The sequence below is a fragment of the Podospora pseudopauciseta genome, chromosome 6 (genome assembly GCF_035222475.1).
Source record: "Podospora pseudopauciseta strain CBS 411.78 chromosome 6, whole genome shotgun sequence".
In the NCBI taxonomy this organism is placed as follows: Eukaryota; Fungi; Ascomycota; class Sordariomycetes; order Sordariales; family Podosporaceae; genus Podospora; species Podospora pseudopauciseta.
The window spans coordinates 2,017,930-2,041,898 of NC_085895.1; the positions used below are offsets into that span (position 1 = coordinate 2,017,930).

General features: G+C 52.2%; 6 protein-coding genes across 6 annotated transcripts; 5 read left to right on the plus strand and 1 right to left on the minus strand.

Annotated features, from left to right (window-relative positions):
- Positions 1-3,376: 3,376 nt before the first annotated feature.
- Positions 3,377-6,414, plus strand: QC763_601840 (uncharacterized protein; the record flags this gene model as incomplete). The annotated part of the gene is made up of 4 exons (XM_062914033.1): positions 3,377-4,626; positions 4,709-4,792; positions 4,845-5,007; positions 5,074-6,414. The coding sequence occupies exons 1-4, from the start codon at positions 4,304-4,306 to the stop codon at positions 6,412-6,414; spliced, it is 1,911 nt and encodes a 636-aa protein (XP_062762905.1). The 5' UTR covers positions 3,377-4,303.
- A 999-nt stretch (positions 6,415-7,413) lies between these two features.
- Positions 7,414-12,138, plus strand: VPS15 (Serine/threonine-protein kinase; the record flags this gene model as incomplete). Its single annotated transcript, XM_062914032.1, has 2 exons — positions 7,414-7,624; positions 7,682-12,138. The coding sequence occupies 2 exons, from the start codon at positions 7,414-7,416 to the stop codon at positions 12,136-12,138; spliced, it is 4,668 nt and encodes a 1,555-aa protein (XP_062762906.1).
- A 458-nt stretch (positions 12,139-12,596) lies between these two features.
- On the plus strand, positions 12,597-14,041 carry LEA1 (U2 snRNP complex subunit; the record flags this gene model as incomplete). The annotated part of the gene is made up of 3 exons (XM_062914031.1): positions 12,597-12,675; positions 12,767-13,203; positions 13,263-14,041. The coding sequence occupies 3 exons, from the start codon at positions 12,597-12,599 to the stop codon at positions 13,506-13,508; spliced, it is 762 nt and encodes a 253-aa protein (XP_062762907.1). The 3' UTR covers positions 13,509-14,041.
- A 3,474-nt stretch (positions 14,042-17,515) lies between these two features.
- On the plus strand, positions 17,516-18,953 carry BCP1 (Mss4p nuclear export). The gene is made up of 2 exons (XM_062914030.1): positions 17,516-18,074; positions 18,133-18,953. The coding sequence occupies exons 1-2, from the start codon at positions 17,964-17,966 to the stop codon at positions 18,940-18,942; spliced, it is 921 nt and encodes a 306-aa protein (XP_062762908.1). The 5' UTR covers positions 17,516-17,963; the 3' UTR covers positions 18,943-18,953.
- A 16-nt stretch (positions 18,954-18,969) lies between these two features.
- On the minus strand, positions 18,970-21,365 carry ARO7 (chorismate mutase aro7). The gene is made up of 2 exons (XM_062914029.1): positions 19,826-21,365; positions 18,970-19,773 (listed from the first exon to the last, which is right to left on the minus strand). Exons 1-2 carry the CDS (start codon positions 19,894-19,896, stop codon positions 19,038-19,040), a joined length of 807 nt encoding a protein of 268 aa, XP_062762909.1. The 5' UTR covers positions 19,897-21,365; the 3' UTR covers positions 18,970-19,037.
- On the plus strand, positions 20,439-23,521 carry MDV1 (Mitochondrial fission protein; the record flags this gene model as incomplete). Its single annotated transcript, XM_062914028.1, has 4 exons — positions 20,439-21,410; positions 21,502-22,114; positions 22,167-23,194; positions 23,246-23,521. Exons 1-4 carry the CDS (start codon positions 21,339-21,341, stop codon positions 23,519-23,521), a joined length of 1,989 nt encoding a protein of 662 aa, XP_062762910.1. The 5' UTR covers positions 20,439-21,338.
- Between the last annotated feature and the right edge of the window lie 448 nt (positions 23,522-23,969).

Here is a 23,969-nt window from a genome sequence, read left to right on the forward strand (position 1 = left end):
ATGACTTGATGATACATACTCATCTGTCGAGCAAGCCATAACTAAGGTAGGTAGGGGACAGATATGATCTCTGTGGATATCCATCATAGCCTCGACGACACCCAAGTGTTCAGAGAAGACCTTGACAACTGTCTCCGTTCTCCGATACATGGTATCTCTAAAGATAGGATATCCCCCTTTGTCGTTTTTCTCTTCTTTTCTTCAAGGAAAACGTCCCACTAGAAACCGCACACAAAGGCATTATTCTTTACAAGCAACACAATCTCATTGTCTATCTCCTCATACTGAAAAATGGATTGTCTTTACCCCCTGAGTCAAAATGTATATAAACCCCCTGCCCCTGCCCCTGCCCCCCAAATCCCCTTTCCTCCCTTATCATCATCATCATCATCATCAAAAATACATCCTTCACCCCTTTCTACTAACCAAAACAGCTTCCCACCACAACAACCTTTCATCTCCATCTCACTCACCAACAAGGTAAGTTCTTATCATCTCACCCCCAACCCTTTCACAACCCCCCCTAAATCCTCAAAATGACCGTCATCGGCTCCACCACTAAATTCACCTCCCCCCACCTCCGAACCAAGAAGCAGTATCACCGGAGACCATACACTTCTCTCTCTCAATCTTCTACCGCTGCGGCGGCTACTCCTTCTCTTATTTACAAGACTCGGACTGTGGTCACCACAGACGAGGAGGGGTTTACTACCAGGCAGAGGATTAGGTATGTCTCTAGCGATCGGGGGAGGACATGGGTGCAGGAGGGGGAGTATATAAAGGGGAAGAGCTGGGAGGTGGTGGTGTAAACACTCAGGTGCGGGTAGGTGGGTGGTGAGTAAGTACATCCGGCCGGGCTGGATGAGAAGAGGAGGACGGGAGGGAGGGTGTGGATGATGATCACAACTTTTGCCCTTTTTTTTTTGGATGGGATATAATAGTATTTTTTTGTCTTGACTTTGCTTCGTTCCCATGAAGACTTGTATGTGATGCCTTAACTGTAATACATGAATTGGTTTCATGTCTTGAACCTACTGTCTGTGGTCTGTTAGTGTTGTGTTGAAGTTTGTCCGCAACCTTTGGTAGTAGCATCAGAAGCAAGGCTATTTTCGGCAAATATATGCCTCCTATGCCATGTGAACAGCTCTCCCGTCTGTGTGTTGCTGTGTACAGTCAGGAAATCTTCCCCGGATCTGCGTTATTTTTGCCATCGGTTAGATCTGACTGAGCGGTCAACAGCCTGTTTAGGTAGGCAGATCGTGATCGCGACAATAGCCACCGGGAGTCCAGACCCTCTTCCCATCGACGTTAAGCATAAAGATGGGGCTCAAAACAACTACCGACACTAATCAGGGGTCCTCCCAGACAAGGTTGCGGCATTTGAACATCCTCTATCTCTCTACCAACCCTCCAATGTGTCAGGATGCGGGGGAAGCTGGCAGCAGCTGCTTCGCTTGACAGTTACCGAGAGGTCTCTGTTCGGTTCAGGTTTCTTATAAGGCCGGGTAAGTACAGAGCTGAGTTTGGTCCTGGGGAAACGATGTGAAAAACGACACATTCGCTTGCTCGTTGGACGGCATGCTTTGTTATGCATTGAGAAACAGTTCTGTTTGGGTTGGGTTACGTTGGACCATCTGGAGTTCGCTTCGCCCAATCTGGCTGCTGGGTGTATGAAAAGGGGGTGTCAGCGTTTTGCAAGTGCTTGCATGAATGATCTGTTCAGAGACCCATGCTTCGAAGGGATGGAGGTCCTGAAAATCATTTTGCTAGCAGACATGGAATCGGCGTGTCCCACTGATGTTGTTGAGACGAGATAGTGCTAAGAAGCAGTGCGCTTCTCTAGTTGTCGAGTATCCCACCTAGTATTTGCAGAAGCAAACAAAGAACAAGGCCCGGTTCAGACTAGCATTAGAATGCGGGATGAAACCTGAGGTGGAAGATGGAACGCGGGAAACAGCTTGTTTGGTAGACTCGGTACCTGCTGTGGCATTCATTGGATAGATCGCAGATGGCTGTCGCATCATGGCCAGAGGGTCTGAGCGGTATGATGCTGAACGAAAACGAGGGAAAAAGGAAAGATTCCGGCAGTCGGGATACATAGAAACAAGACATTAGATAGCTAGCTCACCCCGCTCCCGTCCATCCCAGAGCCAGATAATATCTGGTTACGCTCAGTTACGCAGAGGTTCCGAGCCGTGTGGTGTCGTCGGGCGGCTGTCCAATGGCCTGAAATACATTCCTGGTTCCAAGAATGGGCGGTAAGAAACACATTCCGATGCACCGCGCTCCGTCAACCAGTCGAATCGCCCGCCCGGTAGTTAAAGCGCTTATTTAAATTATTCGTGCAGTCGGGTCTTTTGATTCCCGGCTCAACAGACCGTATCGCGCACCTGCAGATTCCGAATAGATGCCCTTCGGGATCTCTAAGAGTTAGAATTGAGCCTGTCGATGGCAAGGTCCATGATGTCGAAGGCGGCGAAGGAATATCTCCCATTGGTGAAAGCTGGAGCGAGCTGCAGAGGTCGGCGATACATACAAAACACAGCCATCGGGTTGATATCGTGGGGGCGTCCACAAAAGCTGTCTCACCAAGTCCCGGCAACCAATGAGAAGAGACTGACTTTGAACCATGTGCTTGCCCCACTATTATTTCGTGCTAGCTCGGTCCCGGGTCCGGGGCCCCACATCGAAAAGTCTCCCAACCCACCATCCCATCAAGCTCATCCTCGACATTGGGGGGCACTTTTAAGTGATTGCAGTTGCACAGGAAGGCAGTCCCTAAAAGACCTTAAAGCTATTTCCATGTCAAGCATGTCAACCACTCACTGCTGGTTGAATGCGTTGAACACAACTCGGTTGGTATAGTCGCAGGAGCATGGGACTGGGCGAGTCGATCATAGACAAGCGCCTCAATGCCATGGCGGGCCAGAAACAACCTTTCGGATTTACTTTTTGCAGCCTCGTGCTCAGCCATTATCTGTGCGCAACGCGTCTTCAGCAGAGGGAAAAAGCTAAAGATGCAAGGCGCTGTCAAACATGGCAGCTTGGAGCTCTGACCAACGCATGGCAATACAACAAACTGAATTCAGATGACAGGACTGTTTTCTGTGCTCCGTGTGTACACCGCTTGATTTGCGGTTTGTTACCATCTCACAGTCTGTTAAATCCTCTTCGTCTATACGAAGGTGCTGGAAGCAAAAATTCCTCTTGCCAGGTAAGCGCACAGGCTGCTTTTCAAGGCATAAGAATTGCAATAGCCCTCATGGCCTGCCTATACATCGTAATGTCCCAAAGTCCCAGTGCTCCACAACCGGTAGCGGGCTCTCTCAACTTTATTTCGTCCCAACAAGTCCTGGAAGGACTCGTGTCTCCAACATCGTGATCTGTATTCTCTTCCATCAAAACATCACAAAGAGGCTTCTTGTTTCTGCATGTTGTTGATTCAGGGCGCCCTGTAGAAAGACTTGAAGCACCACAACCTGTAAAAGGACAGGGTTTATCTGCAAAGCCCCCTGCATTTACGCAGCCCTAAGCCTGATGAGGCAAGCGGTACACCGATACCTTAACCTCAAGCGAGATTGGCGGTGGGTCCCTGACCAATCCACACGCTTCCTGGCTGACTTCCAAATCCACACATCCACCTTCAATTCTCCGTCTCTCTCTTCGTCGTTCTCTTCCTTTTGTTCTCTTGGGGCGTGCCACTTGTACAGACACAACGAGTAACAGGTGACCTCGACCGTCTTCACACCCTCACCCTCAGAAATAGACTTTGTTTCGTTCCGCTCGTTTGCACCCCATCTCGGCCTCCGCGCTGCGACTGCATCTTGGGCCTTCTGTTCCTGCAACCTGCAGCGATCATCGCGTCAGTCGGCTGTCCAACCACCACCACCATCTCGACTGCCATCCCTTCCTGCCAATTATCTTTGGCCGACTCCTGCAGCCACCACACCTTGACCGGCAAGAGCGAACCGCTGGTCGCTGTCGCGCTGGTGCTGGCCACCGACCTCCTCACTGGTTGTCGCTCGTTCACTCGCATATATGCGGGGACCAGGCCCAGCTGCCTTCCATAACAAAAACAGCTCGTCCAGTCTCCTCTCTATCGTCAACCCGACCTTGGGCTATTCGCCGTTCGCCATTCGCCATTCACCAGCTCAACGTCACGGACAGTTTTTTGTTAGGGACTTAATACACGCAATATTACTCAATTGAGCAACAAATTAGGCCGGTAATACTCCGTACGCCCACGTCAAACAAGGTTCGCCGCTCCGACTCGCTGGCACCACACACCTCAAGACTATGAGCCATGATAGCATCCCAAGACAACCATGACAACTTCGCAAAGGTGACACCACAACCCGGAAACTGCTGCGACATCACCAGTGACGCGTCTGCCGAAAGGCCAACTGGGCACCACAGAGGGGGAGAGGAGGAGATCACAATGAGCGGACAGCCAGCCCGGAGAAGGCGAGGGCATTCGCTAGCAAGCACCAAAACCGTGCTTCTTTCTTTATTATCAGCATCACCAACTGCCATGGCCGCCTGCATTTCACTGCAAGGATCTAAAGCTTGTCCGGCCTGGCAGTCAGCTTCCATTACAACTTCCAATGGTCGTCTGAATGGTATCTTGTAAGTCGCTTGTCCCACGTGGATATCAGACATCCATTCCAGCGGGTTTCCGATTGTAGATGGACTAATATGTTGCCGGCAGTCGTTTCTTATCATTCGTTTCTAGCACCGAGACTTTCGATCAACGCTTATTGACTTTTGTGCAATCGGACTATGTCCAAGAAAAGTACGTCGACGCCATGTGATGTTGCGAGGTTTCGACTACTGACTGTTCCTAGATATCAAACCCTGCTCGGTTGCGGGGATTTTGATCTCACCAACACCACCGAGCTCTACGCGCGTTTCACAACTACTGTAATATGTAATACTATCGTGCAAGAATCGATAGCAGATTGCAGTCTCGCCCCCGAAGACTCTCGACCTGTGTGCGCGGAAACATGCGTACGAGACCCCATGTCCCCTATGTTTTGGTGTAGAATTGGGAGGTTGTACTGACACCATGACTAGTCACAATTTGCCGAGGCCGAGACGTACGTTGTCAGTGACAACACGCTCTGTCCCAACCCTGGTAGGAACGCAAAGGAGCAGATCAGAGCCGACTTTACGGACTGCTCATCGCCTGACAATGCGCTTTCCGGACGCTCCTGTATCCAGGGTATCGCTAACGAGCCCGAGAACTGCGGGTATGGTAGTAGCACCATTGGTCTGTGTTGGTACTGCGCTAAGGGCGGCATCAACTCAACCGATAGTTGCTGCTACAACTCGAATGCCGAGTCGAGGTGTGCTGGCGTGGTTTTGCCCTCGATCACACCTACCTTTGTACTTCCCACAAACACAGCACTGCCGCCCTCGAACGAGCAAAACGACGCTGAGAAGACCGGGCTAGGAGGGGGACCCATCGCTGGGATTGTGATTGGATCGATTGGCGGTGCTGCCCTGTTGGCATTGGGCATCTTCCTCTGTTGGCGGCGGCGTAGGCAGAGGCAGGGAAGCCAGAGCGGAAGCGTCTTCAATCAACCATCGCCTGCTAGGAAAGGGCCGGCCGTTCCTCAAATGGCTCAGCCAGGAACATCAGGACAGCCAGGTGTGCCACCGGGCTTTGAGGCTCTACCGGGCGGTAGAATAGCCCGGATGTCGGCACTCGAGGGACACTCGGCCGATGCACCATCACACCACGTTGGCCGAGATATCGCCACAGCCACGTCTGCCGGCTACAGTAGGAGGAGCGACAGAAGAGGCGACGATCATTCCTCCTCTGACGGGTTTGGGTCCAGCCCAGAATCAGACCGCGGCACGGGGATTGGAGTTCTCAGACCTCCGCCAACTGCTCTCAGGAGGAATGGTTCGCTCTCTAGCAGCTCGGTGCTGAATAGTGATGAGCCGCACTCCCCAACTAGTGGTGGGATGTCCTCTCCCCAAGGTATGGCCAGCCAGCAGTCTGAGCAGCTGCCATTCTTCAGAGACTACTATTCGCAAGACGAAATTCACCCTGGTGATAGGGTGGCTGTGCTGTGGGCATATCAACCGCGTGCCCCTGACGAGTTCACTTTGGACCGCGGGCATATGCTCAAGGTTGTGGGTATTTGGGACGATGGGTGGGCTACGGGTATTCTGTTAGACGAGAGAGCGGAGGAGTGGGAGGCTCGCAGGAATGCTCAGCGAGACAGCGGGGTCTCGAACACATCTGGCAGAGTGGCATCGACTTCTCCACCAGCGAACGGTGAAATCAAGGCGTTCCCCCTCGTGTGTGTCTGCCTGCCAGAGCATTGGAGACGGACGATCGAGGGCGATGGGTCTACCGAGACGGGATCTAGCAGCCACCCGCTGACGACAACAACTGGGTCCTGATTGATAGCTTGCGATTATGATTCCAGCGCTCGATCTACGTTCTGAATAATGTCTCGATGAGTGTCTCTATATTGTTTGGCATTGGCCACGGAGTTCGGTTGCGACACGGTTAGCTGCATTCTCTTCTCGGCCTTCTCAGGTCATAATCCCTGGCTCTCCGCCTTGTACATATTGCACCCAAAACGTGTTAGTTTTTGGCATATACCCATGTTAAGGAAGGTGTTTGCGGTTGGTGTTGGGGAGATTAGGAGGTGTTCGGTTTGTAATGATGTCCAGGAGAGTATCTTCATGATGACCGGTTAGAGATTCTCGTGCTTCTTTCTTATCACATAGCATCAAGATATTCTGCTGGTACTTGTTTTAAATACAAAAAACTGTTAGAGAAATCTGTTGGAATTCTGCACTTTTGAGGCTGTGACTGTCATTGATGATTGTGTCACATTCTCCGGAAATGAAATCAACTTATTCTCCCAATAAACCTCCAGCATCATTTTCGAGTGCTTTGTTGCCCATCTCCAAGGCTGTCGAGAAGTTGTCACTTATATGCACAAAGCGGGGTGTGGAGTTCGCGGGGTGGCAGGCTGGGATCATGGGTGGAGCTGAAAGGTAAACGGCCCACAGTGACTTCATTGAGCCAAAAGCTATCGTTATCTTATCGGCAGGCACCGATTGGCCCACCACCGTGTGCGTACTGTAGGCTTCAACACCGACTGACCAAAGCACCTCGTGCATCATAAAGCTGACCCAAAGTTCTGTCCCATACACATTTTCCCCAGCATTTCGACCCCGAGAAGACTACATCTGACCGTCACTCGCGACCTCCGACCGTACCAAGCACGAATACCTCCCTCACCCCGCATTGACGACGACCTTTCCGCAACTTTGAGCACCGCGAACCATTCGTCTACTGGTACTCCAAAATGCGCCGAGCTTTCTCAACATTGAGACCTCGGTAGCCAGCTGTTCTAAGCGTCCAACCGCTTAATATCTCACACAGCGATGGGGCAGGGATTTTCTCTCGCCGCACCCCCAGCTGGGGCTGCCGGGATAGACGTTCCTGAGCTTGCCGACTTGGTCTACGAAAAGAGCATTGGCACCGCCCGCTTCATGAAGAGCATTCGAGCAAGACACCATGATGGAATCGTATTAGTCAAAGTTCTCATTAAACCATATCCCATGTCCCTGGACAAGTACAAAGAACAGGTCCTTCGTACGCGCCCTTTCCCCCTCAGCTTTACTGTGGGCATTGCTGACTTGTTGTCTCTAGGGGTAAGAAACGTGCTGGCCGATGTACCAAATGCCCTTCCATATCAACGTGCGATCGAAACCGAAACGAACGGATATTTGATTCGCCAGTTCTTCTACAACTCGTTATATGACCGTCTGAGCACACGACCCTTTTTGGAAGATATCGAGAAGAGATGGTTGGCCTTTCAACTGCTTTGCGCTGTGCGTGACTGCCATGACAAGGACATTTATCATGGCGATATCAAGACGGAGAATACACTGGTGACGTCGTGGAACTGGCTGTACCTGTCCGACTTTTCGTCCTCGTTCAAGCCGGTCATGCTACCTGAGGACAACCCTGCCGATTTTTCCTACTTTTTCGACACGTCCGGCCGCAGAACTTGCTACTTGGCGCCAGAGCGATTTGTTCCTTCGGGGGAGGAACTAGACCCAAATGCAAAGATAACATGGGCGATGGATGTGTTCAGCGTCGGGTGTGTGATTGCAGAGCTATTTCTTGAAGCGCCCATCTTCAGCTTGAGTCAGCTGTACAAGTACCGGAAAGGGGAGTATGATCCTGGGATATCGCACCTGAGTCGGATCCCTGATAAGGACCTGAGGGAGATGGTGGGCCACATGATACAGCTGGATCCGCAGAAGAGATATTCGGCGGAACAGTACCTTGAGTTTTGGAAGGGAAAGGTGTTTCCGGCATACTTTTACAACTTTCTGCACCAGTACATGGAGGTGATTACGGATCTCTCCCCTGGGCACTCTTCAGATCCTGCCAAGAACGTCGGTCAAGCTGATGAGAGGATCGAGAGGGTGTGGTCGGATTTCGACAAGATCTCTTATTTCTTGGGATATCACAATACTGATACGCAGGTGGAGGAACGATCGGTGGCTCCCAGGCTGGGACTGGGGCATTTCCCAGTCCGACTCAACATCCCGAATAATGAGCATTTCGTGTCGAGCGACAAGCAGCCGTTGGCAGATGACGGCACGCTGATATTCCTGACGCTGATTGTTTCCTCTCTCCGAAATACGGCACGCGCAAATTCAAAAGTCAAGGCATGCGATATACTTTTGGCCTTTTCTGAGCGGTTGACCGACGAAGCAAAACTGGACCGGGTCTTGCCATATCTCGTTGCTTTGCTCAATGACAAGTCAGAGATTGTGGTCATTTCTGCGATTAGGACGATCACGCAGCTACTGGATATGGTGAGGGTCATTACGCCTGTGAACGCACAGATATCTCTGGAATATATCATGCCTAGGATGCAGGTTGTGTTGCTTGGAACGCAGCGCTCGACTAGTTCGGCGGTTCGAGCAACATATGCTTCGGCTTTGGGCAAGTTGGCCAAGATTGCGGACCGCTTTCTTGTCATGGCTGCTACGCTGCGAGGAGATGGATCTACGACCATTGCAGATCCTGAGGTTGAGCCTGGGACGGAGCCAGACGCGGCGTTTGATGGGCTTTATGACAATGCCCGCAGGGAGTTGACCGGCCTGTTCGAAACTCACACCAAGGCGCTGATTGAGGATTCGGATCCCTTTGTGCGACGAGCCTTCCTTACCTCGGTGCCAGAGCTGTGTATCTTCTTCGGTGTTGCCCAGGCCAACGACATCATCTTGGCTCATCTCAACACCTACCTCAATGATCGAGACTGGATGCTGAAATGCGCCTTCTTTGACGCGATCGTGGGAATTGCGACTTTCCTCGGCAGCAGCACGCTGGAAAAGTTCATTCTGCCTCTTATGGTGCAGGCGGTCACGGACCCGGAAGAGTATGTTGTCCAGGGTGCGCTCCGTTCTCTGGCAGAGTTGGGGTCCTTGGGTCTGCTGACCAAGCAGTCCTACACTGATCTCCTCAGCGATGTCGCGCGCTTCACGGTCCACCCTAACATATGGATCCGAGAGGCGGCTGTCGAGTTCATTGCCTCGGGCAGGATGTTTCTGAGTCGGGCATATCTCAAAGTTCAAGTGCTGCCAAAGCTGGGGCCGTATCTCAAGCCAGATCGCGTACCGGACTTTTCTGAGCTGGGGATTCTTGAGGCGCTTCAGAAGCCGCTGTCTCGGTCTGTCTTTGACCATGCTCTGATGTGGGCTTCCAAGACGGAGAAGGGTGATTTCTGGACGTTCAAAAAGGGACGTGATAGTGTTTTGGGGCCGAGCCAGATATTTGAGCAGGCGTCAAAGAACAAGGAGGACGATGCGTGGCTGAGGAAGTTGCGGAATTTGGGTCTGTCTCAAGAGGATGAGCCGAAGCTGTTGGCACTTAGGGAGTTTATCTGGCGATTGAGCCAGATGAAGACAAGGGAATCGACAGGTCAAGAGACGACGACGACGACGACTACGGGTGGTAGTAATGGTATTATTCCCCTTCGGTCACTTGGGATTACCCCCCAGACTGTGTTGTTTGATGAGGAGCCTTTGCGGTATCCGATGCCGTCTATTCAGGCTGAGCCGGGGACTCCGAGGACGATAGAGGATGCGCTGCTTGATGCGTCCATGTCGATTGATGACCCTGTTGGCAAGAAGCGCAGGGCAGCGTTGAATAATCATCGGTCGAGACTTAATAGCAGGGATAACATGTCGCCGGCGTCTGTGGATGGCAGGCGGCCTTTTGAGGATGAGGGGGCGGTATCGCCGACTGCGTCGAGGGATACTTCTGTTAGGACGTCGGTGGCGCAGGGGAAGAACGTGTTGTCTGTTATGGATGATGATCGGTCGCTGTCGGATGCGCCTTATGCGAGCAGGAGGGCTTTGCGGCATCAGTCGAGTGCGATGAATCTGATGAATAGGAAAGACAGCGCCAAGTCTGGGCCTGAGACTGGCACGACGGAGACGAATGCGTTTGGACAAGTCGAGGGGCCGCTCAGTCAAGGGTTGAGGGTTTCGTCTTATCCCGAGACGGAGACTGGGCTGGCTTTTGCGAAGGAACGGTTGAGGGGTCATCACACTTATACTGGGAGCGACCCGAACATTATCCGGATGCTGGATAACATGTATATTGAGAATTATCCCCGGGATTTGCTCGAGTATGGGCCGCTGGTGACGCCGGTGAGGCGACGGAAGTCGAGCAGGCAGTCTGTCCCTTCTGGATATGAGGAGCCCTGGAAGCCGGCGGGCAAGCTGGTTGGCATGTTGGCCGAACATGTCGGCCCCATCAACCGGGTTGTTCCCTCGCCGGACCATCGGTTTTTTATCACGGGTGGGGATGATGGGTGTGTTAAAGTCTGGGATACGAAACGCCTAGAGAGGATGGTCACACATAAAGCGAGGCAGACTCACAAACATGCTCCCGGGGCGAGGGTGCTGGCAATGTGTTTTGTTGAAAACACGCACAGCTTTGTCAGCTGTGCCACTGACGGGAGTGTGCACATCCTCAAGGTCAACTCGATTCTCAGCGGGGTTAGTTACCGGTATGAGAAGCTGAAGTTGCTCAGGGAGTATACTGGACTAGGGGAAGGGGAGTATGTAGTCTGGTGCGAGCACTACAGACAAGAAGCGAACTCGGTGCTGGTGCTGCTGACGAACAAGAGCAACATCATTGGTGTCGACCTCAGGACGATGGGGGAGCTGTTCCGGCTGGAGAACCCGGTTCATCACGGCACGCCGACGTGTTTCTGCGTGGACAGGAAGAGGAACTGGCTTTGTCTTGGGACGAGCCATGGGGTTTTGGACCTGTGGGATCTGAGGTTCAAGACTAGGTTGAGGGGGTGGGGGGTGCCGGGGAAGGGGGAGATCTACAGGGTTACGCCGCACCCGGCGAAGGGGAGGGGGAGGTGGGTTTTGGTCAGCGGGGGGACGGGGCAGGGGGAGATTACGGTTTGGGATTTGGAGAGGTGTATTTGTCGGGAGGTGTACAGGGTGGCGGGGAATAAAGAGGGGCCGAAGGGGTATGATGCTTGGGAGGTGGACGAGGAGAGGCCGGAGGGGATCATGCTGGGGAGGTTTGCGACGAATATTGAGATGGGGGCTGGGCGGCCGGCGGGTGGGAGTGGGGGGAATATGGATAGGGGGATGAGGGCGATGACGGTGGGGGTTGGGGCTGGGGAGGATGTGAGGGATGTGAGGCATGCTTTTGTTATTACGGGGGGGAGCGATAAGAAGTTGAGGTATTGGGATTTGGTGAGGGTGGATAATAGTGTGATTTTTAGTGGGTTGATGCCCGAGGATGGGAGGTTGGGGTATTCTACTAGTCATCCGACTGCCAGTATGACGCTGCATACGGAGCGGCCGCCGAGTCAGAAGGAGAAGGGGAGTGGGGGGACGAACGGGCCGGCGGCGGCGAATGGGGGGACGGGGTTGGCGGGGGATGTTGAGCAGCCGGTCAAGAGGGTGAGGCAGGCGAGGAGTACGGTTGTTTCGGCGGAGCAGCAGGGGTTGTTGAGGAGTCATATGGACGCGGTGATGGATGTTATCTGGTTGGAGTCGCCCTATCCAATGACTGCGAGTGTGGATAGGAGCGGGACGATCTTGTTGCTGCAGTAGGGGCTATGGTTTGAGACGGAGTCTGCGATGATTATTTAGCCCAGAGATGAAATAATACCTTTACTTAAGAAGGACCTTCGCCTGTGTCTCTTTTAAGTTGGAGAAACTATAGACAGCATCGTGCAACACTGGACAAATGGAATGCTGGAGTACAGCCCCGTTTAAACATAAGGGGGCGGGTGAGGGTTAGGGTCAAGACATGTCGTTCCCAGGCGGTGAGTGCTAAGGCTCCACAATTTATTTTGCCGCTTAGGCTTGTGGAGCTTTTTGGGAATGGGTGTGCGGTTGTTGCGCCTGCCGCGTCCAAAGTGAACTTGCACGCGACAACGATCTTGATATCTTGGAATTGCGAATTGCGACTCGTTGATTACAGCAATTTTATCGCCCGCTACGACTTTTTACCTGCTGCGCAAACACGTCCAAAAGTCAACAATCCAGCTAGAGGATCAACCATCAAAATGAGGCTAACCCCCGACCTCATCGCCTCGTCCCTCTCCTACCTCAACCCGCTCAAAGAGCGCGAGATTGACCTCCGAGGTACGCTTTTTTTTTTTTCTTATCTGAAAAGAACAGATACTGTCCACACTTGAGCTCGGCTTACCTACCACACACCCTCCCGTAAAAAAAGGCCATAGAATACCCGCCATCGAAAACCTCGCCGTCGCCGGCCCGCACGACTCGATCGACCTGACCGATAATGACATCCAACTCCTTGGGAACTTCCCCTTGTCGCCGCGGGTGAGGACGTTGCTGCTGGCGAGGAACAGGATCAGCGCCATCGCGCCGGGGGCGGTGCAGAGCCTGCCGAACCTGAGGAATTTGAACCTGGGGGAGAACGAGATTAGGGAGCTGGGGGATTTGGACGTGCTGGGGAGGTGGGGGGGATTGGTGCACTTGTGTCTTGGGGGAAATCCGGTTGTGAAGAAGGAGCATTACCGGTATTGGGTGCTTTGGCGGTGCCCGAGTGTGAGGTTTTTGGATTATCAAAAGGTGAGGGAGGCAGAGAGGGAGAAGGCCAGGGAGTTGTTTGGGACGGTGGAGGAGCCGAGTGAGTTGGCGCAGAAGGTGGGTTATTATTCTGTTGATGGGTATGGCGGGGGAGGGTTCAGGCTGACTGGAAACAGATTATGGGCATCAAGAGCAAGACGTTCGATTCGACGACTACTTCGGGAGGCAAGGGTGGTGGACCGGGTGGTGAGACGTCTAAGCTGTCGAGACTGAAACTGACGGATAAGGAGAAGAAGAAGCTTCAGGAGTTGATCAAGAAGGCGAACTCGTTGGAGGAGATCAACAGGCTGGAGAAGGCGCTGTTGGAGGGGAGGTTGCCGCCTGGGATTATTGTTGAGGATGGGGATGCTATGGAGGAGTGAGGGTATGACATTGAGACAAACCGAGGGGAAACGGGTGTCGTTACTGGAGTCAGACGGCCACCGGAAATTTTTATTTTTATTTCCTGATTGGGAAATGAGATACCAAAATGTATAGAATAATGTTCAGAGCGGGTGGTACATGGTCAGAATTCGACTTGTATATTGTGCCCATGTCTGGTCGTTGCTAGACGTAAATACCGGCACTTCCCGTGCTGAGACATCACTGGGACAGCACCTTTCTCTGCCTGTGGGCTCCGTTCCCACCTTTTCCTTTTACCTCTGGTCATGCACGGCGCTCTCTGTTGAAATAAAACTAGGACAGCGGTTTTCCTTGCCGTTTCTTCCTTTGCCTTTTCCTTTTGGCGAGAAAGAACAACCGCCATGGCAGCAGCAGCGGCGAGAGCATTTGTTGAGATAAGCTAGACACACACAAGCATTAACGCATGATGCCTTCGTCGCAGAATATATGGGCATACCTCCCTCCATCGAGGCCACCCTCGCGAGCATCAGGTTTTCTTTGCTTGGCCGCTGGCTGGGGAAGTTTTCTTTTCATCATCAGAGAGATTTTTATGATGATGACGATCAAGAGCAACTGATAAGAAGGCATTCAGGACCGTAAGGAAGGTGAAAAGATCATCAAACATGGTTGCTGAAGCTCTGGGCGGTAACTCGTGGAGAAGTGGAAAAAGAGAATGTTGGATTACTGGAGTTTTGCGCTAATATTGTTTTGACAAACACAAGCTCGGTGGTAGGGGCTTGACGCCACAGTGGAAAGAGTTGTTTTACTGGGTCTTGATCACCTCCTGACTCCCACGCTTTTGACTGGGTCACAGTGATAGGAATAAGGTCAGTTATGGAAACCATGAAATTGAAAGCAGGAACTGCTCTTGATGATGCAAAAAGTATGAAAATACACGCATCTTTGGATAAACACTACAGGAAACATATGGGGTCCTTTCTCCAACAGCGACTTCCTAGCGAATCTCCACCAGCCGTTGATTCTTCGGAAACGAAGTAGGCGATTGTGAGCTCGAGGAAGCCGTCGGGGCAACAGCCAGATGGGGTTGAGGAGGGTTTGGACACGTTGCTTGGTTGGTAGCGGGCTCATAGGAGTGTCTGGTTCGGAATTCGATGAAGCTTGTGAGGCTTCTGGGTTGGCCTTGTCATCACCACCATCCGTCTTGGTGTTTGTGTTGCCACCTATTGTCTTCAACTGGACCCAATTTATGCGTCAAGGGAAATCTAGGACTAAGGCCAGGATAAATATGATACTGTTGCAAAGTGTGCAGTACTGGTGCACGCCCCAACGGCCGGTCGTGGGAATGGGTTTGACGATCTCAACTTGGGTGATTCCGGTTGGGGATGTAATGGGGGTGGTGGTTCTGGCGGGTTCTGGCGCGATAGATAGCGTCACCGCAAGGTGAACCTCGGTGATGTACCTCGCCTCCTGGGTGTTGAAACCGGGGCCTGTGCATGTTGTGGTGTATCGACTATAGTGATGTGTTTTGGCTGGTTCGGTTGCGAATCGTTAAGGTGCTGTCCACACATCACCGATGTCCTAAAATATGGTCGATAGGCATATATTACTCGTCAATACGCCTTCAAACATAGTAAATAAACATTAAAGGACATCAATACATTACCAAAGATAGTCAATAGGCCTTTAATGATAGTTAATAGGTCTTGAAAGATAGTCAATATGCCTTGAAAGATAGTTAACAGGCCTTTAAAGATAGTCGATAGGTGTTTAAGTTAGTATTAAAGGCGTACAAAGTATCTTTAAAGGCCTATTGATTATGTTGTAAGGGGTTAATGTCTTAGTGTAATTTCTATACTTTGTGTTTGATCCCCCCAAGGGTATTACCATCTACAAGCTCTAAGAATTCAATGGTAGTACTATGTGAGGGAGAGAACAGCTGGGACTCGAAAGTGTTCCTTCCTACTTGCCACACCATAACGAGACTTGCCGTACTCCAACAGAATATTTCGACTTAGGCTAGCAAAGACCTTCCCACTTTTTAATATTCCTCTCCTTCCGCAAAATAATCTCCCAATCCTGCCTGGTCCGGTTGCGATTTGGCTTGCTGTGCTGGCGTTGACTTCGAAATTTTGGGGGTGGTTCGATATGTTGTCCATGATAGCTTTCGCAGCCGATCCTGGTGGCCTTGAACTCTTCTGTCTTCCCCTAAGGTAGATGGCTATAAAGCTAGTAATCAGAAAATCCAAAGCTGGCGATGTACGGGAATACGTCTGCCTCGTTGGGTTTTCCTTCCCTGACAAGATCTCAATATCTTTCCTTGACAAGACCGCCGGCCAGCCTTAAGCCGTGCTATTGAGCAAGATGGCGATGATGAAGTGGACCGGGATCAGGCCAATCGAAATGATGATTGCAGGCATGGAGCATGACGGGGAGCCAAGCCTATTCCCGACGAATTCAATGAGGAACACGGTCTAGTTGAGATTGACATTGTCAACTTTGGCGTAACCAGACAACTAGCCAGGGCCAAGAACGACAAAGGCTTGACATTACCCTGTTCCTCCTTCTTGATAACGCCGTCAGTGCATGTTGCCATGTGTTGGGGAAGAAAAGAATGCACAGTTACCTGCCTTCTCGTTGGGTTTCTCCGGGCAAGCCATTCCAAGACGTATCTCTCTCCCAAACGTACGAGGAGGGACCAGAGGGGCAGCCTGCTAAAAAACTGCAGGAACACCCGGGACATGCGGCATACACTACTTCACTGGGCCGGAGAATTCGGTGATTATGGTTGTGCCTCTCGGTCAGCCGCAGACAGTAGGCTAAGTCGCCCATCTTAGAGCCAGGTATCGATGACGGAGGTATATACACCAATGTCTGCTGTGGGTAGTCCAGGGCTGCCATTAGCCGGAAAGGTCAGGGGCCCTAGAGCCGTGGCTATCTGAGTCAAGCGTCTTTTTCACGAATCGAAAAGGGTGCATGTAAAATTCCATCTGGTTGTGTTGGTGAATTTGTTCAAAGTACCCTCCGATAGCGACAAATTCCACCAGGCGAACCATGGGAACTTTGACCGCAGGGTCATACTTCTTTCGCCGGTGCCACATCTCCATGCGTAAGGTTGCTGGGTCCGCAAAATATTTCCATTGCAACAACATTTATAGCAAGTCTGGAGCATGCAAGCCGAGGTGCGGATTCTCAGTCTGAAATCTTTCGAGAATGTCAAAGGCCTCTCTTGAAGTTGGCGGATCACTTTGAAGATAGGCATCAGAAAGAAGTCTTGCGTTCCTGGGTTCGTGATGTTGATGATAGACATGGGGTAATTGTCATTGACCGTTGGATTTCCCGTGCAAGATCCAGTTTCGTTATCTCTGGGAGCTTGAGTTCATGACCGGTTTGGAATCTGCTAGCTAAGGTAGCCTCTTGGATTCTGCGGACAAGGTGAACTGTCCCCAGGGCTTGCGTTTGTTTGGAAGGATGACGAATAGCTTGAAATTAGGAGAGTATGATCCCTGTACAGGTGGGCATGAGGTATCGCGAATTTAGTCGTTTCACCGGTTCCGGCATCTCTTTTCCCAAGCCCAAAGCTCTTCCCAACCAGGTGATGTGACAGCGGCGTCCGCTGCTTGGTTCTCAGTGTTGCCAGTAAAATCATCTCTGCCGACTGGGCATAATATCCTCGGACTATGCACAGCAAATGGCAAAGCAGCAGTTGGCTGGCAGTTCTGAAATCCGGGTCGAGTCGAACTCAATGTCAACTTTGAGTTCTTTGTGTTCCCCCAAGATACCTTAAAAGACAGTTTACAGACCTTAAAAGACAGTTTACAGACCTTAAAAGACAGTTTACCTGCCTTAAAAGATGGTTTGTATACCTTAAAATGTAGTCTACAGGCCTTTAGTTAAGGTCAATATACGTCCCAGGATAGCTGATAGGCCTCCTTAATAGTGGAAGTGGCATTGTCTTAAAGTCGAAATACATAACGCTGCAAATGAGAGCAGCTACCTAGCTGGATCAAAGTAAGGTTATAATATCGGACGCAAAGAGCACCATCTGTAATTTTCGACTGAAATTGCAACAATTGACCTCCACTTCCACCCTTCCAGCCCCGGAGCCCTGCTTCCTCCGAAATCCCGGAGCGGGACCGGCTGTCGTCCAACCTGACTCCACCCCTCCGGCCATGGCACCGGACACTACGGTTAACCCCTGCCCACTCTCAACCAAGGGTTAGGGTAGATTTTCACCATCGCAACCATCTGATAACATTTTTTTGGCTTATCACAACCGTTGCGCAGCGAAGTGAGGGGCATCTTTTCACAAAAAGTTTTCAAGGCTCGGTCCTCAAGGTTCCCCCCGCAAATTGAATATCACATCCCTCCGTCCAGTCTGCGCCGCACCAGCAGACAGACTTGTCGCATTCACCTTTTCGCCCCCCCAACCAAACAACCACCCCAAATCAACAGCAACAGCAACAGCAACAGTCGAAATGGGCAAAAAGCGCACCAGAAACCCCGACGACGACGTCGCCATGATCGACGAAATCCCCGCGCAAACCAAGAAGAACAACAACGGCGGTGATAGCTCCGACTCGGACGATGTTTGTCTCCCATCCCCCCTCCCCCCTTTCCCCGCCCATTAACACCACTCCCCCCTAGGACATGGACATAGTAAACGTGGACTTCGAACTCTTCAACTACGACCCCACAATCGACTTCCACGGCGTAAGAACCCTCCTCCGCCAGCTCCTCGACGCCGACGCCTCCCTCTTCGACCTCTCCTCCCTCTCCGACCTCATCGTCGAGCAAAACACGGTCGGCTCCACCTGCAAGGTCGACGATAAGGCCAACGACGCCTACGCCTTCCTCACCGTCCTCAACATCCAAGAGCACTCCCCCACCAAACCCGTAGTCAGACAACTCGCCGAGTACCTTGCTGATCGCGCCACAAAGTCCCAAGATGAAACCCTGGCCAAGGTCGTGCCCGAAGTGTTGCTTGGAGAGGGGAAACAACAGGTCGGGTTGGTCCTGGCGGAAAGGTTACTCAACATGCCGGCCGAGGTCATCCCGCCAATGTGGAGCTGCATGATTGATGAGATTGAGGCTGCGGTCGAGGACAAGGAGCCGTACGAGTTTACGCATTATCTTGTGCTTTCAAGAACGTACCTCGAGGTGGAGTCAACGTTGAATCAGACAGAGAGGAAAAACAAGAGGTCAAAGGCGACGGGGGAGCTGCAGTATTTCCATCCCGAGGACGAGGAGATGAGAAAGTTTGCGACGGCGGCGGGAAGCTTTGAGTACACAAAGGAAGGACAGGCCGCGGTGGCGGATAGCAAGCGCGCGTTCCAAGAGATGGGGATCAAGCCGGTGGGCTTCATGATGTTGATCGAGGCGGAGAAGTTCCCCAAGGCTGTCCAGGGGATCACAGAGTATGTGGCCACTGGCGGGATGTCAATGGAGATTTCATAGGGAAAAAAGATGCTTAATATATACTTTTATTTATTGCTCCCTGATCAAAGCCCAAGGAAGTCCAACGCTATGTTCTTGGTGAGTAGTAGTGACAATCATTGCTGTTCGGGTTCGAGTCGCTGCATGAGGTATTCTACCTCGACTTCCTTTGTCAGGGGAATGACAAAGTCTTCGTACATGGACACAACAGCCTCAACGTTGATCTTGACCTGCTCAGCAGCGTCTGGACCTTGGAGCGAGGGATCGGTGCCGTAGGTCTGCGCCTTGAGCTTGAGACGCTCCAACACCTTCTTCTCAACCGCCTTGTTGGTGATGGCCTCACCGATTCCGTCCCGGTCGCCAGCCCGGATCAACCTCGTGAACTTCTCCGTTTCCGACACAAACTTGGACTCGGCAACAAACTTGCCAAAGTGAATCCGCCTGGAAAGTGCTTGCAGGCAAGCAATGTCGCACGTGGCGGATGAGCCGTAGTTCTCCTGAGAAACACCCCTATCCTCGCGACCAAAGTCGCGGCAGACCTTTGGAAGGAAGTTCTCTGTGTAGAACTGCTTGATCTTGTCGTTCACACAGACCTCGTTGGGGTAGAGAATTTGAGGGTAGTCGAGTGGGTCGAGGATTGGCTTTTGGACGGCATCAGGAAAGAAAGGGTACTCGTCCGGTGACTCAAAGCGGCGGATGAGGGATTGGAGTTTTTCCTGTTCCCGAAGGTACCAGTCCATAAAGCTCAATTCCGAGTTTGGGATCGGAACTGCTCCTGGGACGTAGATGTTTTTGTTAAGAGGGAACTGGACACGCTCAATGAGATGAAAGGTGATGGTATCCTCGAGACGACTGGGGGCTTGTTAGTTACTTGTGACCAAGAAGGCTAGGCGGGTAGACTGACATGAGCTGATAGCGGATGTTCGTGAGATCCAGGGCCTTTGACCGGTCTGAAAGATCGATGATGGTGTCCATTTTGAAATGAGAGTATCTTCTTGTCTGCCGAAGAAACGGGGCAGTTGTTTTGATGTTTGAAGGGGAAGAGGAACGACGAGAAGCCGACGTTAATGGGTACAATGAACGTGAGATGCGCCCAAGAACAATGCTACCCAAACGGTGAAAGCAGGCCAGTGTAGGTGTGGTGCAAGTCGCGATTTCCAAGTCGTAGACCCAAAACTTGAAATCGATGACTCCTTTTTGAATTTGGATCACACAACTGCCGGTCTGAGCGGGTACCTGCTTCCCTCAATCAAAACGTGGATGAACCACGGGCTTAGAGTCAAGAGAGGCAGGGAGTGGGTGGGTTGCTGCCGCATGGTTCCGATCGCGGGGCCGAATATACCCCAGTGACGCACCCGGCAGCGGTCGCGGGGTTCAATGACAGCTTTCCCCTGGCCAATGTAACCTCAGCATTCCCCGATGACCCCCACTTTTACTGCCCGAATCGGCTGTGTCACCTTCCGCTTGACCTTGGGGTTACTGTGTGAGAGCTGAAACGGCAGGCGGCGGGAAGAAGGTGAAGGCCGAGGTGAAGGGAAGGTGAAGTTCAAGGTGAGGCTAAGAAACCTCGGACAAAATGAAGGTGGAGGCGGCGGTAAAGAGATGGCCGGGACCCTAGCACTGGTGAAGTGTTCAAGCCCTCTTACTGTGACGTGGCAAGTCCCCTCAACCCACAGAAAAACTACAAGCTCAATGGTATCAAATATGCCAAACAAATCGGGACTATCACTGAGGTAAAGATAGAGTTTGGTCGTGGACTACGACGGAGGTGGTCGCGTGCCGTATGTGTTGATCATGGGAGGGAACGACTCTGTATGGATAATGACAAGGCTGCCAGAATTGGCTGATGTTTGTGCTCTTCTTCAGTATCCATCTCTGGCTCTCCACGTGAAAGAACCCACAGGAAACTTTTCAATCCATCCGTCGGCTTCTTGCATGAATGAAAAAGATTGCTTCGGGGGAGCCAGTAAATTGATAAGACCTCGATGCTACTCTGGTGGAGGTTTCAAAGGGGAGAGGCACTGATTCCATATCTTGACAAAACAGCATATTTAACCCCAACCCTTGCTTCCCCGCATCGGTCTGTGACGTTTTTTTCAAGGTGTGCCGCCGGCGACTGGGACTGGGCTCACAACCGGCTTTAACATTTCCTGGTCCCCCCCCCAAAATTGTGCCGCGCCTCTTCCCAACCACCACAAAACACACACAGCTCGGCATTGTCTTCGCCAGCTCTGGCTGTGTCACTTCATGTCGCTCCCACTGCGTTGTCGACACTACACCACAGCACCCTGAATCACTACATTCAGCTGTGCTTGTCTGCCTCCCATTTACGAATTGACTGCGTCATAAAACCGAAAGCTTTCTGGAGCTCACCGAAACCGGGCGAAGGGCGATAACCCCCTGAGGCGCGCCTACTGATGGCCGACCCAGGGCAGAAGGATGACTTTCCCGACCTGTCGTCCTTTGATGACGATGTGTCGGTGATATCTGTGAGCGCCAACTTTTATCGGGCCGCAATGGGGCTCGGGAACGATGCTCATCAGCAGGCAGAAACACTAACCAAGTGATCAATCATGGTAGACTCGAGGAGTCGAGGCATTCGGCCGCAAAGTGACGAGCACGGCGAGCCATCTGATCGGTACTATTGCCGATCCAACCTCCCACCCTCACTACACCAGGGCCATGACCGAGGTCTCCCGTCAGTTGACGAAACCGTCTCTGCAGCGCACCATGTTCTCGATGGCGCGCACTACGCCTACCGACCTGGTAAGGTCCCGCCTCTCTACCACGGAAATACATTCGCGCGCTCTTGCCTATGTACCGGATGAGCTGCTCAAGAACATCCCCGAGGATGAGAACTCGTATTCTCTTTTCCAGGGCTTCAAAGCCAGCTTCCCCGAGTTCGCCGAGGATTCCAAGGGCAAGAAGCACAGGCGGCGTGTCTCCAGAGGAAGACGGCTTCTGGAGGAAAGGCCCACGACACCGGATGGATCGCCGGAATCGGTGCATAAGATCAAGAAGGAGAAGTCAACCATGATGCATCAGTTGGAAATGTTGAGCATTCGAAAGAATATGGCCAGCGCTGAGATCAAGGAGATTGATGCCAAACTGGAGAACCTTGTAGGCATGAGGAAGATCATCCTTGAAAGGCTGGCAGCTCTGGAGAAGGACGAGGCGTTGCTTGAGCATGATAGTGGGTCTTTCCCCTACACGGCATTGCCTACTAAGCTAACGTTTGACTGCAGTTGTCGAGGTTGAGACGAGATTAGAAGAGGCTCAGGAGATGGCTGTCGAGGCAGCCTCTATTGCCCAACACACACCGGCGAGATCAGAAGACGAACAAAACGAGGACGAGAACGCACCTGGTTTCATGTCGCAGTCCATTTACGAGAAGCTCCCATCAGTATCATCAGGAAGTGGCCCTGTTAAGCGGAAGCCGAGAAGTATCAGGAGGAAGTCGGCGCCGATTTTGCACGAGCACTTCGAGCCAGGAAGCATGATCCGCTCGATGCGCGCGCATCAGGACAGCATCACTACTCTCGACTTTGACGCCCCCTTTGGATTGATGGTTTCGGCTGCAATGGATGATTCAGTTCGTGTTTGGGATCTGAACGCTGGTCGCTGCATTGGTCTCTTGGATGGCCACACTGCTTCGGTTCGCGCTCTCCAGGTCGAAGACAACTTCTTGGCAACTGGCTCTATGGATGCGACTATTCGGCTCTGGGATCTCAGCAAGGCTCACTACGACCCGCAAGGCAGCAGCTTTGGTAAGGAGGAGGACGATGACGAGGACGCTCTTGCCTTCGAGAACCCCAGCGACTTGCCGGTAGACCCTCCTGCCAACAGCATGGCTGATTGCCCACTCTTCACCTTGCAAGCTCATCTTGACGAAATCACGGCTCTTCACTTCCGAGGTAATGTTCTTGTGTCAGGTTCTGCTGATAAGACTCTTCGGCAATGGGATCTGGAGAAGGGACGTTGCGTGCAGACTCTGGACGTTATGTGGGCTGCCGCGCAGGCCACTGCTCTCTCCCACGACAGTGATACCTGGAGACAAACCAACAAGGCCCCGGATACGTCTGCGGATTTCGTTGGCGCACTCCAAGTCTTCGAATCCGCACTCGCCTGCGGTACGGCCGATGGCATGGTCAGGCTCTGGGATTTGCGCAGCGGACAGGTGCATCGCAGCTTGGTAGGCCATACTGGGCCTGTCACCTGCCTGCAGTTTGACGACGTACACCTGGTTACTGGCAGTTTGGACAGAAGCATTCGGGTGAGTGTAAATTCGAGGTTATTCAAGGGACGTTTGCTAACTGGTGGCCAGATCTGGGATCTCCGAACTGGGTCCATCTATGACGCCTATGCATATGACAACCCGATCACAAGCATGATGTTTGATCAAAGACGCATTGTCGCCGCTGCTGGCGAGGATGTCGTCAAGGTATACGACAAGGTTGAGGGCCGGCACTGGGACTGCGGTGCTGGCATCACCGAGGCCGATGAAGCCAAGAGCCCTGCCATCGTGGAGCAAGTGCGCATCCGGGACGGATACATGGTTGAGGGTCGGCGGGATGGCATCGTTGGCGTCTGGACCTGCTAGTCCTCTGGGTCCCCAGTACAGAGAATCTTGTATAACGTTACCATGTATCAGTAAAAAGAGACGACAGCGATGACATTTGGAGACATGAAGTCAGTTTTAGGAACATTTCACGGTTTTAAAGGCACATATCGGATGAGCATGATCAGAAGTATACGCAAGTGAGGCTTAGACAATGATTATTTGTCCGTGATTCGGTTGCCGAGTGTTGTGCACAATCTCGAGGAGGTAGCGGCCGCATCACCCGCGCCCAAGTGTGCAGGAGGGCCAATGAAAGGGAAGCAAACTCCCCAATACGGCAGGCGCGCTATCTCCGGCCTTGCTGAAGCCGGGCGGAGGAGGACCGCATCACCGCCCCTGGGGCAAAATCTGCCGGACAGGAATCTGCGGGCCCGCATCCCGCGGATCCCCTTTTTCTAAGCTGTCTTGTGGTTTCTCGGGGCTACATCTT